Source organism: Gopherus flavomarginatus, chromosome 9 (assembly GCF_025201925.1).
Source record: "Gopherus flavomarginatus isolate rGopFla2 chromosome 9, rGopFla2.mat.asm, whole genome shotgun sequence".
Taxonomy (NCBI): Eukaryota; Metazoa; Chordata; order Testudines; family Testudinidae; genus Gopherus; species Gopherus flavomarginatus.
In genome coordinates this window covers 59,867,952-59,882,494 of record NC_066625.1, presented here as the reverse complement: position 1 = coordinate 59,882,494, position 14,543 = coordinate 59,867,952, and the positions used below count along the sequence as shown (strand labels likewise).

The window sequence follows — 14,543 nt, the reverse complement described above, 5'->3', positions numbered from 1 at the left end:
CTGGGAGTGGGGGGGAGCAAACAGCTGTGCATCTCTATCAGTGTTATAGAGGGTGAACAATATATGAGTTTATCCTGTATAAGCTTTATACTGGTTAAAACAGATTTATTTGGGGTTTGGACCCCATTGGAAGTTAGGTACCTCAGTGTTGGAGACAGAAACACTTCTTAAGCTGTTTTCAGTTAAGCCTGCAGCTTTTAGGGGACATGGCTCAGACCTGAGTCTGTGTTTGTAGCAGGGAAGTGTGTTTGGCTCAAACCAGGCAAGGCACTGAAGTCCCAAGCTGGCAGGGAAAACAGGGTCAGAAGTAGTCTAGGTACATCAGGTGACAGTTCCCAAGGGGGTTTCTATCATCCAACTCGTCACAATATCGGTTATGCAGGTATAATAATGCCTGCATCTGTAATTTTCACTCCATGCATCTGAAGAAGTGGGTTTTTTACCCACGGAAGCTTATGCCCCTATAAAACTGCTAGTCTTTAAGGTGCCACTGGACTCCTCATTGTTTTTGTGGATACAGATTAACACAGCTACCCCTCTGAGAATTAAAGATATATGCATGCAAATGAAAATTGTTTTTCAGCATGGAATTTTTGTACCACAAATCTATGTAACTTGGATAATATTCTGAAAAAATAATCAGTTTAATAAAAACCCTCCATCACTCCATTATTTTAACTCAAAAATGCTGAATCACAAAAAATTGTGTGCCCTATGTATCATTTAGTTCAAACACAATCATATTCAAAGCTACACAAACTTAAGGCCTATATAACTTATGGTAGTATAAAATATTATCTTTTTGGATACACAATAGACGCAAAGGTCAGATTGTTTACAATACTGTGTATCATAACAGTTGTGTGTCTATTTTATTTAGCCTTATTAAGTACTTTAAGAGATTTTTTTCAACAGTTCCAATATGCTGGGAATATGGAATGTAAGTGTTCTACAAAGGACTGGTTCTTTAGAAACATCTAAATCACAAGAGAGAAATGTTATAAACACCTGAAAAGCTGCATTTTTTTTTCTGAATCAACAATGTAAAAATGCGTCATTCTATTTTTATCCTCAGACCACTATGCATTAACAGCTATAATCCTATGTCCTCTTTTTATCTGTTAATCTCTTTGAGGATGAAGATTCCACAGAATGAAACAGCTCCCATTTTTGAGTAAGAGGTGATAATGTACTAGTCAACGTTTACATTCATCACTGTCCTAAAATAGATGGAATCCAATGACCACAGTAAAGCAGTACATACCTATTTAGTAAAGCACTTAAGCAGATGTTTGGCTTTAGGCACCTATTTAAGTCCAGTTGACTGCAATGGTATTTCAGCACATATACAATGCTGAATTGCACGGAAGTGTGACTGATTTTATCTTTTTAAGTATCAGAGGGATAGCTGTGTTAGTCTGGATCTGTAAAATGTGACAAAGAGTCCTGTGGCACCTTACAGACTAACAGACATATTGGAGCATAAACTTTCGTGGGTTGCTTTTTACTTATCTTTGTCGCTTTTTACTTATCTTTTTAGTGGCTACCATCTGATTTCTAATACTGCTACAGCCAAAGGAGAATTTCTATTAGGAAAAGGTGTAGTGGCATAAATAACATAAAGTCCAATGTGCTTATAAAGTTTCCAATTCCTGCGTCATAAAAGGGATGAGATGTGTTTTGGTGCTTCTTAAAGAATATACATCAAGTATAACTTCTGCATGGAAGAAACTTTAGACCAATTTAAACAAGCTTTCATAACGAAATATCCTGAAAGTTCTGAATTGTTTTAGTCTTACTGGATGCATCCTAGACGACATACAACTACTGCATAGTTGAAAATAGTGTCTGTCAGACAAATATCATCAACAGTAACAACGAGGAGTCCTTGTGGCTCCTTGTTGTTTTTGCCGATACAGACTAACATGGCTACCATCATCAACAATGTTTATTAAAGCTATCTGACAAATGTCAGATGGGAAACGACCTGTAACATACTTAAATGTACAACTGCATACACAGTTAAGGCATTTCCCAAATGAAGACTTTTACATGTTGTTTAAATACATTACTTGAAGTAATATGGTGAAAGCTATTATACAAATTTTACTATGAAAATTGATTAAACACTGAACAGCCACAAGTATACCTCAAAGTTGTTGTCTATTATAACCCAGCCCAGACCTTCCATGGCATTTGTGGAAAGGTATTTTTGATAGGCTTTTTCCAACAGGTTTATCCGCTTTTGATTAAATGGCTTCCATCTCTGCTTTGGTTTCAATTCCCAGACAACACCAGAACTACAAGAAAGTACATTAATGTAATTAGTACTTTTGAATAAAAATGCATTGAAGTAGAGTATACCAAATTTTCTAATGTTTATGAAACACACAAAGCCTCATCCCCATATTTCTGATGCTGATTTCCATTCATTTGTCAAAATTATGGTTCTTTCTTTATGCCGGCCAAGTCAATGACTGATGAAAGTGGAAATGAAATTTAGAAATGAAATTTGTTTTTCTTGAATACAGATTTCTACAGTTATCATCACAACAAAGTGAAGACATAACCCAAATTACTGCTGTCCTTTTGTGGATACTTCTATGCATCTATCTTTTCTATTTTTTGATGAAAAAGGATATGATTTAATACAAAGAATCAAGTTAATAGTAAAGTTATTTCTGAATTATGAACAGGAAATTGAAGAAAAATTGATTGTTATCATGCACACGAGTGTTTTCAAATTTAATTTGCTATTGTGAAAGCAACTGTTACTAAAATGCAGAGTGACAAATCAACTCAAAATGTACCTTGTGTTATATCACAAAGCACGTTACTTCAACTAGTCACACAATAACTCCACTGTATTCAAAAGATATAATAGGACTTGAAGTCCAGAAATAAATGTCCAATTAATTAGGGAACTGTGACAAGACAGGCATTTAAAATGTATATTCCCTTGATAGCTCTACAACAGCAGACAAAATGTAATTTTAAAAATTCAGCATATAATGCTAAAAAAGTCCTATTTTAGAAGCATAATCCACTTCAAAATGATAGTTGTCAAGTGGTTTAAAGTATATGCCTATAAACTACTCCGTGATCCATTGAAAGGCAAACTTGCTTTCCATCTGCAGTACCTAGTAATCCCTATGTAAGAGATTTCTTGTTTATTCTCATTGTTGACCAGAGAAAGTCCAAGACTATGAAGTGACAAGTTTATTTCTTCATCAGGTTGCTCCATCTCCTCTGCTTGCCGTGCTTTAGAAACTAATGCAACGTCGTCTGTAAACAGCAGTACTCTCTGGCGTCCATCCAGAAAGGATACCCAGTGTATTTGAGTGTTTGAATTATAAGGAAATTGACCACATTCATCCTGAGTTGGAAAAAAGAAAGGTACTTTAATTGGTTGCATAAAAACACAAAGCAAGTAGCAAGCAACGGCCCCAATTCAGCAGAACAATTAGAATTTCTGAGGTATCTTATTATTGCCTTAAATCTGTTTTAGGATATTAATGGGAAGGTCTCTTCTGTTAGCAGGGGCTGCCTATACAACCCATATATTTTATTTTTTATTTTTTATTTTTTTTTTTTAGTATTTAGGGTCTTGTGGGTCATTAAGATGTTAAATGAGATATCCACATCTTTTTTAAAAAGCTAAGGGTAATCTCAAGAATTGAAGACCGTATCAATACAATGACAGAGTTAAGAAAAATAATCTCCTATTATACAGCACCTTAGTATACTAAAATCACAATATTAAAAGGACAAATGTAATGTTTAAATGTTATAGCATCCCCTTAATGTGTTAGAATTCTTCCAGGGTTAAGACAACTGTGAATGAAGGAGAACTGAGACAACTATTTAGGCTTTTGAAATGTAACTTCAGAAGTGAGTATTAATGTAATACTCATGTAATGTACAATAATTAACGTAACGCTAACCATCCGGTACGATGTGTCTTAACAGACATTAAAACAGGTTTCAATAGTCAGAAGCTACAAGAAAGTAGCAATTTTCCAGAATGAAACGATGTTTACATTGTAAGGTACCTCATTTAAAAAAAACAAACCAACCAACCACCATTACTAAAACTGAGCGAAGAAAAATAAATTCCACTTTGTAATAAAAATGTTCCTTTATTCCTCTGCCTGTCAATTACCAGTTATTTTCTATTTTCCTGTCCTAGACTATGTGATCTAATCCCTTGCCCATGTAAAATTATCCTTTTTTTTTTTTTTTTTTTTTTTTTTAAATCAAGTGCTGTTTCTAGCAGGATGGATTTGCTTGATCTTTTCCTAGGTTTATGTCTTCACCTTGGTTTTGCTCCCCTTTCTTCCTGTTTTCTGTCTCAGCATTGTCTTTCCACCCTCTATCATAAATCATTTTTCTCTCCTACCTGCATGTTATACATGCTGCTGAACACTGAAGTAGCTCACAGTGAGCAACTCCTGCAATGCAGTACTCTACTCAATGGACGTGTTTCCTCTTAGTGAAGGGAAGGACATCAGGGTTGTGATTTTCCCCAACCCAGAAAAAAATACATATTATATTCTGGAAAATAACTGCAAGAAGTGCTGCTTTCACCTGCTGCAGTTCAAACAGGAAAAATTAGACTGTACATTGTTTACTTTTGATACTCGTATAAGTGACCATCTTCACTTGCTGCACCACTTCCTCTTTCATTGTCTCCTCTCTTTAGAGGTGTATCAGCAAACACAGATTTCTAGTCCTGGCAGTAGTAACAATCTGCTCCTCTTATTCCTCATTTATACACAGCCTGCTCATTAGTCTCATTAATATTTGTTTCAGATAAAGAAAATTGGGAGATCTGAGTTTTGCCCTACACACCAGGGCTTACAAGATTTTTTAACATACTCTCAAGTAGAAACAGCAACTACACAAAAGGTTTTCTATGTACAGAAACAAAAACCATGACCTAACAAAAGGTCTTGCATTTTAAATGACCATATCCGAAGTCAAGGCCTCATCTCCAGTCTCTCAGTGAACTCATGCTTCTAGTTTGTGTCACACCTTCACTCCCCCAATTTTTGTTTTAAATGTACCTTAAGTAGATCATGTTCACCAACATTTTGTGCGTATGTCCAAGTTAGTTTTCTTATTCCAGTGGGATCTGCCCAGGCAAACAGTCGCACCTCCTTTGGTTTTAACTCCATCTCCTCCTGTAATCCACTGCAATAAAAGTAAGCAGGTAAGTAACCCACTGAAACTCATGGCATAAGCCAAGTTTAATATGAAGGCATTGGAACATCATTGTAAAATACCTATTTCTTATCTTCATTATACTGCAATTAAGAAAAGTGTATGCATTTAGGTTCCTTGCCTTCAACAGTAAAAGTCGGATGAAAGTTGGAAAAAACAGATGGCAGAATTCTTACTTTTACATACCTCTGTTTATATTTAAGGGTGTCCCATGGAGTCTGGTTAATGATAAGAGCTGGAGCAGCTCCCTCATGGTAATCAGAGAAGTTTATGACTGTAGAATTTTCAGAAACGTTCACATTTACCAGTATGCCTCCATTCTGTTGAAGATAAAGACTTGCACTGTATATAGTTTATTAAATATAAAATATGAACAGTACTTACTGAAAATTAACTGAGTTACTTTGCATTAAGATGTATCCTTTATAAACCATTTATAAATGATTGTATGTTGTAAACATGGTAGAGATGCACATATATGTATAGTGGATAGTCATAAGCAATCTAATCATCTGCTGAACTCTAACTGTGAAAATGATTAACCAATTATTAAACCATTTATTAACCCTTTATACATTATTTACAAATGTAACCTTAATGTAGGCTGTGACTGATTTTTAGTTAATTCTTTGAAATAGCTTTTAAAATTATTTGTTTCAGTGTACTGGCTAAAACAGTCTCCTTAAAATATTGATGATGTTAGAACTTACATTCAAACCTTCGTATTTATTGCCTCTTAAGCTGGCATTCCCCATGTAAAATATGGCAATGTTAAACTAATTCTAACAAAAACTTTAATGGTTAATTCATAGAGAAAATAATCCTCTAAAATGTACATGTGTTCCACAAGCTTTAAGGGGTCAGCACTTTTGTCTTTGGATGGTCGATGTCTTTTGGAGAGTGAGGAAGGCTTTTCCTGGGTATGTAAATGGATCGGTCTCCCAAGCAATCAAGCCTGAAAAAGCTTTCCCTGCCTTCTGAGAAGGCTTTCCATAGGAATCTTGCTCACATTGGGAAGAGCAGAGGATCCAATGGGTCTTCCAAAGTCAGAGCCACTCTCCTAGTCATGTGAGGGTTAGGGGCCTGAGAACAGTTGTGTCAAACATCACTATATGTAGCTTCAGAGAAGATTCTGCCACACAGACAGTACACTTCATTACCTTAAGCTTACTTTGTTGTTCTGTGGAGTAGTGTGGGTATGGGGGGAGAGGGGGCACCTGTTATCATTGAGGAGTTCTGTTGGTGGACCTATTCTGCTAACACGTGCCTTCTGAAACTCTCTTAAGAGGACTGGAAGACTTACACTCTGCTATTTGAAAATTTAATTTTATGTCAAAATTTCAAGTTAAGGTGGAAGTACTAAATCTACACTCTGTTTGCATTGTAGAGACTGAAGATTGTGAAAAGAAGAGGTGTGGCCTAACAAAATCCAAACTGCCTTCAATACTTGCAAAGAGAGACACAGCCCAAACAGTTTAGATCAGGTTGCAGGTCAGGACCCAAAAATGGGGAGTCAAAGATACCACTCTTACATATCCTGTGTTTCTAACTATTTGAAAAAAATAAACCTAAGTGCCTTGGCACATCTCTCCAGCAACCTACAATCCAAAATTATCCCCAACAATCAGTTGAGTGACATGCCTAACAATCTGTTCAACCATTCAGTGTTTGGTTTTGATTATATGTAAAAGTAACTCTGCTTTGAGTGACTTGTTTGAACATGCAACACTTATGTGCCTAGAATTTCATGGTGGCATGTAATGCAAGTGAGAAATTAAAAAATTTTATCCGTTTAAACATGAAACCATTTTTAGACCATACTAATTATTGTCCATTTGATCGTCAAGAATGCTACATCACATCTCTTTAGGATGTTGTAACGGCTTAAGAATTTGAGACACAAGTGAGCTTCCCTTCTTTTTGTGGTGGCGCACACAACACAGCAAATCTTGCTGCAAATCAAGGAAACAAACTGCAGCTGAGGTATACCATTCTATTTATAGATCAATACAGCAGTTCGTTATAAGCTTGTGAAGAAGTCAATTCCACCTAGTTTCATACATCTAACAAAAAGGATTTTTAGAAGTACAAACTGCATATCCTGCATAAGCACAAAGTGCATATCCTGCTACGTTCACCCTGACTTTTCAACAGGTACTTTAAATCCATCAGCCAGCACTCAATGAAGGGGACTAAGGAATTACACTGACTTGGTTAACACTACAAACGTAACAAAATTATAGAAAATATTATTTAAAGTCAAAGACTCACCAACTCTTCCAGACTTAACAAAGTACCATTGTCCTGTGTGTTACAGAAGAATGGTGCGGATGCACTTTCACAACCCACCACTCTGACACATAATTTACCAGACAAATTTTCAGGCCAAAATGGAAGACACTGGGAGGAAAAAGTCAAACAAAGGGCACATGTAACATGATGATAATTCAGCAATATTGTTATAAAGGTTTGTTAATGACAAATATGGATTAGTCTTCAGATACTCTCCCTCCATACCCCGGACATCCAGGAGTACACATTTACACTGTCACTTACTAACTTACTCCATCTATGATGATCTAAGAACCTTACATCAGACTGCCTATTGAATTTTCTTCATAAGTTTGACAAACACCTCAGCCTGATTAACAAAAATATGAGTATTTGTTTCTAAATATTTTACCTTACACAGAATCATGTCTGTTTTAGAAACATCTAAAGCAAGAAAAACAAAAGAATACCTCTGAAGATGAGAAATAATTCCAGTTATGAGTTGGCAAAGAGCCATTAGACTTGATTTCTCCAACTTCCAGCTCCAGAGAAGAATTGTTTGCTATGGTGTAGAATGGAGTTAAGGTAACTATCCTGGTAAGATTAAAACTACTCATTTTGATGCTAACTCCAACCTGTTGAATGAAAATAACTTGGTTAAACTCAGACCATTTCTCCATGGTATTTTCATGTGCTTGACATAAATAAAACAAGTGGAAAAGTAAACCTTTGTGATCCCACAAAGTTATTCCTTCTACATATTTATTATCCTATTAACAGCAATACTCAAAGGCCTCAACAGTAGTAGGACCAGTGCTAGAGACTACACAAACTCCAAGAAACAGAGACTGTACCTTCAAAGAAGTGTGTGATATACCCAATACAGTGGACACAGATTATTTTAGCAGTGGTATTTTATATTCACTTAGAGAAAGGAAACCCAAGGAGAATAAAATTACTGCAATAAAGACATGAGATAAATATGGTTTGCTCAACGTGGGAGGGAGTGGGGGAAGGTCAGATTTTCGAAATGCTATTGGGAGAAAAGTGACAGGCTTTGGACTTAGCCCAGATGAACAGAGCAAGAGATGAAAAAATGGAAAATAACCAGGGGTCAATCTGGCCTTTAATAGGACAGGAGGTGGGTTCTGAAGGGCTATTAAAAAAGGGAATAAGTGGTTTTCGTTTGATGGGAAAGATAAAGTTTATCTTTAAAAGGAAATGTTTGTAGTGTCTCTATAAATGTTTCCATTTTGCCCCTAGGACGGTTATTTCAATATGTCCAAACAAGGTAATGTTATTTAGTTATCGGATTTTTTTTTAAGATAACCACTGTATATAGTCTGAATCTGATATTTCAAAGACTAACAAAATTAAGTGTGTATGTACTATTAATTATTTGTGAATTTATTATTATTTGTAGCACCTAGAAGTCCCAGTCATTACCAGGATTCCCTGTAGTATGCACTGTACAAATAAATCAAGTATTTGCAATTTGATCATCTGTGTCTCTAACTTATCTGAGATGGCATGCCCATCTTTGAAAAGGTAGGCATCACCATGTCCAAATATTTAAATATCTTTTTTCATAAACTAGGCCTAAATCCCCAGGTGGCCCAGCTACTGGCCATCAAACATCACACTAGTATTATGCACACTAGTGTGATTATGTTAACAAACCAATGCACCCAAGAAATAAAGATGAAATATCAAATTGGCTTTTGTTAAACTTATTTGTATCTAATTACTATATTGAACAAATACAGAAAGCAGGCCTTACCAGATAGTCTCTGTCATTGCCTGGGCACTTTACACATCCGTAACTTCCTACAGTATCAAGGGAGAAGCTAGTGGACCATGAACTAGTTGAAATACATAATTGGATCTACAGAAGAAAAAGCATTTTATGTAAATTTAAAAAACTTAAAAGTTCATATGATGATAGACAGCAAGATTATCCATATTGTATTATTTTAAACATCTAGACCAACTGTGTAATGGCACCAACGCCTAGGTCGTAAGCTTTTGAAAATCCCACCCATGATGTATTACTAGCAAAGTCACTCCGTTTCACCGCTGCAGTTCCAGCTAGCTGGGTTACTGAAACCGCAAAGTACTCTGACTCTGGCAAAGAGGTTCACTACATCAGAAGATAGGTGATCAATAGAAGAACACACAAAACCAAATATGCCATCTGCCCTGGTAGCCCTTAGTGACCATAGCATGTAGATAAAGAGGGAGAAGAAAAATATATAAATGATTGTGGTCTCTATTTAAAAGTCAACGTAATAACCAAAAGATGCTGTCAAGACCAGTCTGCACTTATTGCTGACAATTTAAAGGTGGAACCTTCAGGACTAACGGCCTACATAATCCAAAAAAATATGAAAAAAAGAGTAATACTAACAAATTGTTTCATTTATTTTGTCACAGAAACACTTTTTGTTTGTTTGTTTTTAAGATCATGACTAACATATTTAACAGAATGTACCCTAAGACAAGGAACTAATGGGATGTTCATCACCCAAACCCCTTTGCCTAGTGAACTTCTGTTAAATTGACTGACTCTAAACAGCTGTGAGAGAAATGATAGCCTTAAAAATCAAAAGCAAATAACTAACTCTCTCACCTGTCCACCCTCCCACTAAATATACTTCTCTTCAAATCTAATAAGAAATGAAATAGATGCTTTTATTGCCTTCTAGTGGCTCAAACCTCCACAATAAGGTACAATTTCCCCTTCAAAATTACAACTCTATTTATTATAATTTTTGTAAATACAAGATTAGCACTGCTTCACATTTTCCAACATTTTTCATTTCCTTTTTTTAAAAGTTGAACTCCAGTGCAGGATGAACTAATGCTCTGCTGCCTGTACAAGTTGCTCCCTTGTTTCCCCAACCTTCCCCTAGATTTTGGGAAGAGAAAGAGACAAGAGAGATAAACTAGCGTTTATTTCTCTTCCCAAAAGGAGAGCTAAATTTAAACAAAAATACATATGTTATATTGACAGATTTTTTAAAACAAGTATTGATACTGAAGCAGGGTAAGATTTTCAAGGCCAAGCATGAATAATGTCAAAAATTAAATAATTCCTCACTTGAGGATATTTTAAAAGAAATCAGGTAGCATACCTTGTTTTTACTAAAAATGTTCCTTTTCTTAAAGGAAAACAGGATAGTGTCCCTGTAATCTGCTGGGTGTTTCACATGTATATCTTCAGCACGATACTGCAGAACCCGGGAAGTCTTATTGATTATCCAATAAGGACTGAACACAGACAGGATCATACGGCTACCAACTCGCCTAATATGTATATAGACATCTATTGTCATCCTATCTGTGGAACTGGCGGTAAAACACACAGGAAAAAATTCTGGCAGCCCATCATGGACTCTAAAATGTCCATTCCAGTTTTTACCCTGATATTTTATCAGAACTAACTCCATTATTTCCCCACTGATTCTTGAGTGAAGAACATCTGCAGCACTCCCTTCTAGCAACTCATGCGCTTCTGCGGTTCCCTAAAATAAAACAAAACAATTTTTAAGGGGTTTACTGCTAAGAACTATACAGTACTGAACAGTGGTTACTACAAAACAAGTGCAATAGCTTATATTCCACTTTTTAAGTCTTACCTGTTCACTTGACCCTAGAGTTTCCACTAAGGGATATCTTTGATTACAGACACACAGTACAGGGCCATCATGACTGCCCACTTTACACAGGAAGCCTTAAGAATTCAGGGACAAGCCAATATATTACAGCATAATGATTAATCATCATATTATATATTTGTCTAAAACAGGGTTTCTCAAACAGGGGTCGCCACTTGTGTAGGGAAAGCCCCTGGCGAGCCGGGCCGGTGTGTTTGCCTGCCCAGTCTGCAGGTCTGGCCGATTGCGGCTCCCACTGGCTGCAGATCACTGCTCCAGGCCAATGGGAGCTGCTGGAAGCAGCGTGGGCTGAGGGACGTACTGGCCACTGCTTCTAGCGGCCCCCATTGGCCCAGAGCAGCAATCCGCAGCTAGTGGGAGCCTCGATCGGCCGGACCTACGGACGGGGCAGGTAAACACACCGGCCTGGCCCACCAGGGGCTTTCCCTACACAAACGGCAACCCCTGTTTAAGAAACCCTGGTCTAAAGTCCAAACACAATGTTACTGAATTCAGTATGGCCGATGGAGGAAAGACACTTACAAATTACCTAAACAGATCAAACTGTCAACAAGGGGATTCTTATACAACCCCTTTCATTCAACTATTTCACAGTTAAAGAGGTATTTTACAGGCATCACAGTAGCTAAATCAACTTGCCTCAAGTTACACATAAAACCCATGGCAGATCTGCAAGCTAACTAGGTCTTTTCCTCCAGCTACTAGAACATACAAGTTTAGTTTCACAAATTGAGAGCTATTTGTTTCTGTGAGAGGATCCCCTGCCCAGGGACAACAATTGTTCCTCACTTTTCTCTCCATACAGTATTACACTCCTGTTACAATTTTGGATCCAAGCATGACCTTCCAGTCAACTTGTCAAGTTTTTCGAGAGAAATTACTCTAGCAACCAGCTCTACCTACAAAGTTTTTTTTAATAACTACCATGATTAACTATATAAACAAATTAATTGGGCAAATTTGTGGCACATCCATGATCCAGGAGCTCTCTCAAAAAACTCAGTTTATTGTCTGATAATTACCTGTCCATCCAAAGACCCTCCTAGTTTGAGACTAATATAGTAGTGGTATTCTGAAGCCCTAAAATGGGCCTATGGTGATCAGATGCAATTAATGCATTTTACCTCTCATAAATGAAGCCAGGACACACAAATCAGCTGGCGATACCAGAAATAAACACTAACAAGTGCTCTTCAATGTGTGTGATGAACATCAGGTTGCTTCTTGGCCAATCAGGGGATAAATACCAATTTCCTTTAGGTCAGGAGACTGAAACACCTCACAGCAGTCATTTTAGGCTGTCTATTGCTGTACAAAAGCTTAAGAGGATTTCATTCTTTCAGGGGTCTTGTTCTCTTACAAAACAAAAAACAAAACAATTCAAGACCAAATTTTCTCCTCCGATGTGACATTGGAAATGCTTCTCCGTGTTATCTCACCAAGAAAGTGGGGAAGGGGAAATTATCAACAAAGCCACTAACTTCTTTACATTTCTAGCCAAGTTAAATGTTATAGATGGCCATCATGAAGACCTAAATTAATAGCCAGGAAAATAAAAATCTAGTGTCCATCAGTTTTGACATTTAGCAATATGGTTCTCCTTGGCACTAAACTAACGTACAAGTGGGGAACAATGTTCCTTTTATGAACAATATTTGATCCTCTAGAAAAACCTGGTCCCTAACCCTTGTTACTCCAGGTGGATGGCAACAACTTCAACTGTCTCTGGGTACTACGTCTCATCATGCAAGAGCACTCAGACTGACTTGGGATGAAGGAAGACTCCAGCTTACATCCCTTGCCCTAGAATCCAAGAGCCAATGTAGTCCATAGAATATATAACTTAATATCTTCTGTTTACAGATGGAAATCATTGAATGTTTTCCTTAACTTTATTTTAAAAAGTCACGATTGCTTAAATTCCATACCTCAAGTAAATATCTCAAAGAGTATGGCAGAAGATTCCTCAAAGTGAGTGTTGGGTAAAGATGGATAATGTAGGCTGGATCCCAGTCCTCCCCGGACGTTGCAATAAAGTTTAGTTGATCAGGAACAGCAATTGTCGTGACTATTAGAGGCAAGAAGCTTACTTCGGTAGAAGGGCACTGTAACATACATCTCACTTCACTGCTTTTATGAAGCTCTTCTCTCCAGGCAATATAAGTTGTGGATTCTTTAAACTGACCTTCTAAGATCCCTGTTGGTTGAATAAATAGATGACACCTACATGGGAGGGAAAAAAAAAAACCACTAATAGAGCCTTCACTAACACACAAGTGTGGATAACACATTTAATTTTAGATGAAACAAACAGAATAACCTAATCACACCGCGTAATCGAAAAGCTCTGAAAACCCCAACTGATTAACCCTTTATGCAATGAAAAATAGTGTACTAGGATTATCAGAAAGAATTATGTAATCAACCACGGTCCTGGACATTCATAGACAACCTTATTAACAGTATGAGAAATATTTATAATAAGATGGTCAATTCCTTAGTGTTTGTAACCTGGATGAAAAAAGATTTTGCAGGAGAATGAATACAGGAGAATTCTATATTAGACCTTGTCCTAATAGATAAAGAGGAACTGATGACAGAAAAAAATGGGTACTCACCTTCTTGTAACTGTTGTTTTTCGAGATGTGTTGTTCATGTCCATTCCAATCATGTGTGCGTGCACCGCGTGTGCGGTTGTCGCAAACTTTTTCCCTTAGCAGCTTCTGTCAGATAGGCTATGGAGCCCCCTGGAGTGGTGCCTTCATGGCGCTCAATATATGACCCTGCTGACCCAACCCCCCTTCAGTTTCTTCTTGTCAGCTATTCCAACAGAGGGGAAGGCGGGTGGGTATTGGAATGGACGTGAACACATCTCAAAGAACAGTTACAATAAGGTGAGTAACCGTTTTTTCTTTGAGTGCTTGTTCACATCGATTCCAAACAGCTCATTCTCAAACTCTCCCCAGAGGTGCAGTTGGAGTTAAGGAATCACTGACTGGAGAACCGCACTGCTGAAGCTGCATCCTCTCTGGCATACCAGTGATGGCATAGTTGGTGGTAAACATGTGCACAGAAGCCCAGGTTGCCACTCTGCAGATCTCCTGGATGGACACCTGGGCCAGGAGGGTGGCTGATGAGGCTTATGCTCTTGTTGAGCGGACTGTAATCGCCAGGGCTGGGACCTAGGCCAGCTTGCAGTAGGTACGGATGCAGTCCATGATCCAGTAAGAGATGCACTGTGAAAAGACCAGACGTCCCTTCATCCGGTCTGTCACCGCTGTGAACAGTTGATTCAATTTCCTAAAAAGCTTTGTGCACTCGACGTAGAATGCTAGTGTTCTCCCGACATTTGGGAGTGAAGCCTCTGCTCCT

The 14,543-nt window shown here is 37.5% G+C and overlaps 1 protein-coding gene across 5 annotated transcripts in view; it reads right to left on the bottom strand.

Annotated features, from left to right (window-relative positions):
* Positions 1-14,543, bottom strand: part of VPS13C (vacuolar protein sorting 13 homolog C) — a 206,751-nt gene that overhangs the window by 53,648 nt on the left and 138,560 nt on the right. For all 5 annotated transcript variants that reach the window (XM_050966954.1, XM_050966955.1, XM_050966956.1 and 2 more), the window contains 9 exons: positions 13,100-13,394; positions 10,629-11,018; positions 9,275-9,379; positions 7,965-8,129; positions 7,495-7,623; positions 5,410-5,543; positions 5,067-5,193; positions 3,141-3,376; positions 2,150-2,300 (listed from right to left, as the gene is read on the bottom strand). In XM_050966954.1, coding sequence (XP_050822911.1) covers positions 2,150-2,300; positions 3,141-3,376; positions 5,067-5,193; positions 5,410-5,543; positions 7,495-7,623; positions 7,965-8,129; positions 9,275-9,379; positions 10,629-11,018; positions 13,100-13,394 — 1,732 coding nt within the window. The remainder of the gene's footprint in view (positions 1-2,149; positions 2,301-3,140; positions 3,377-5,066; positions 5,194-5,409; positions 5,544-7,494; positions 7,624-7,964; positions 8,130-9,274; positions 9,380-10,628; positions 11,019-13,099; positions 13,395-14,543) is intronic.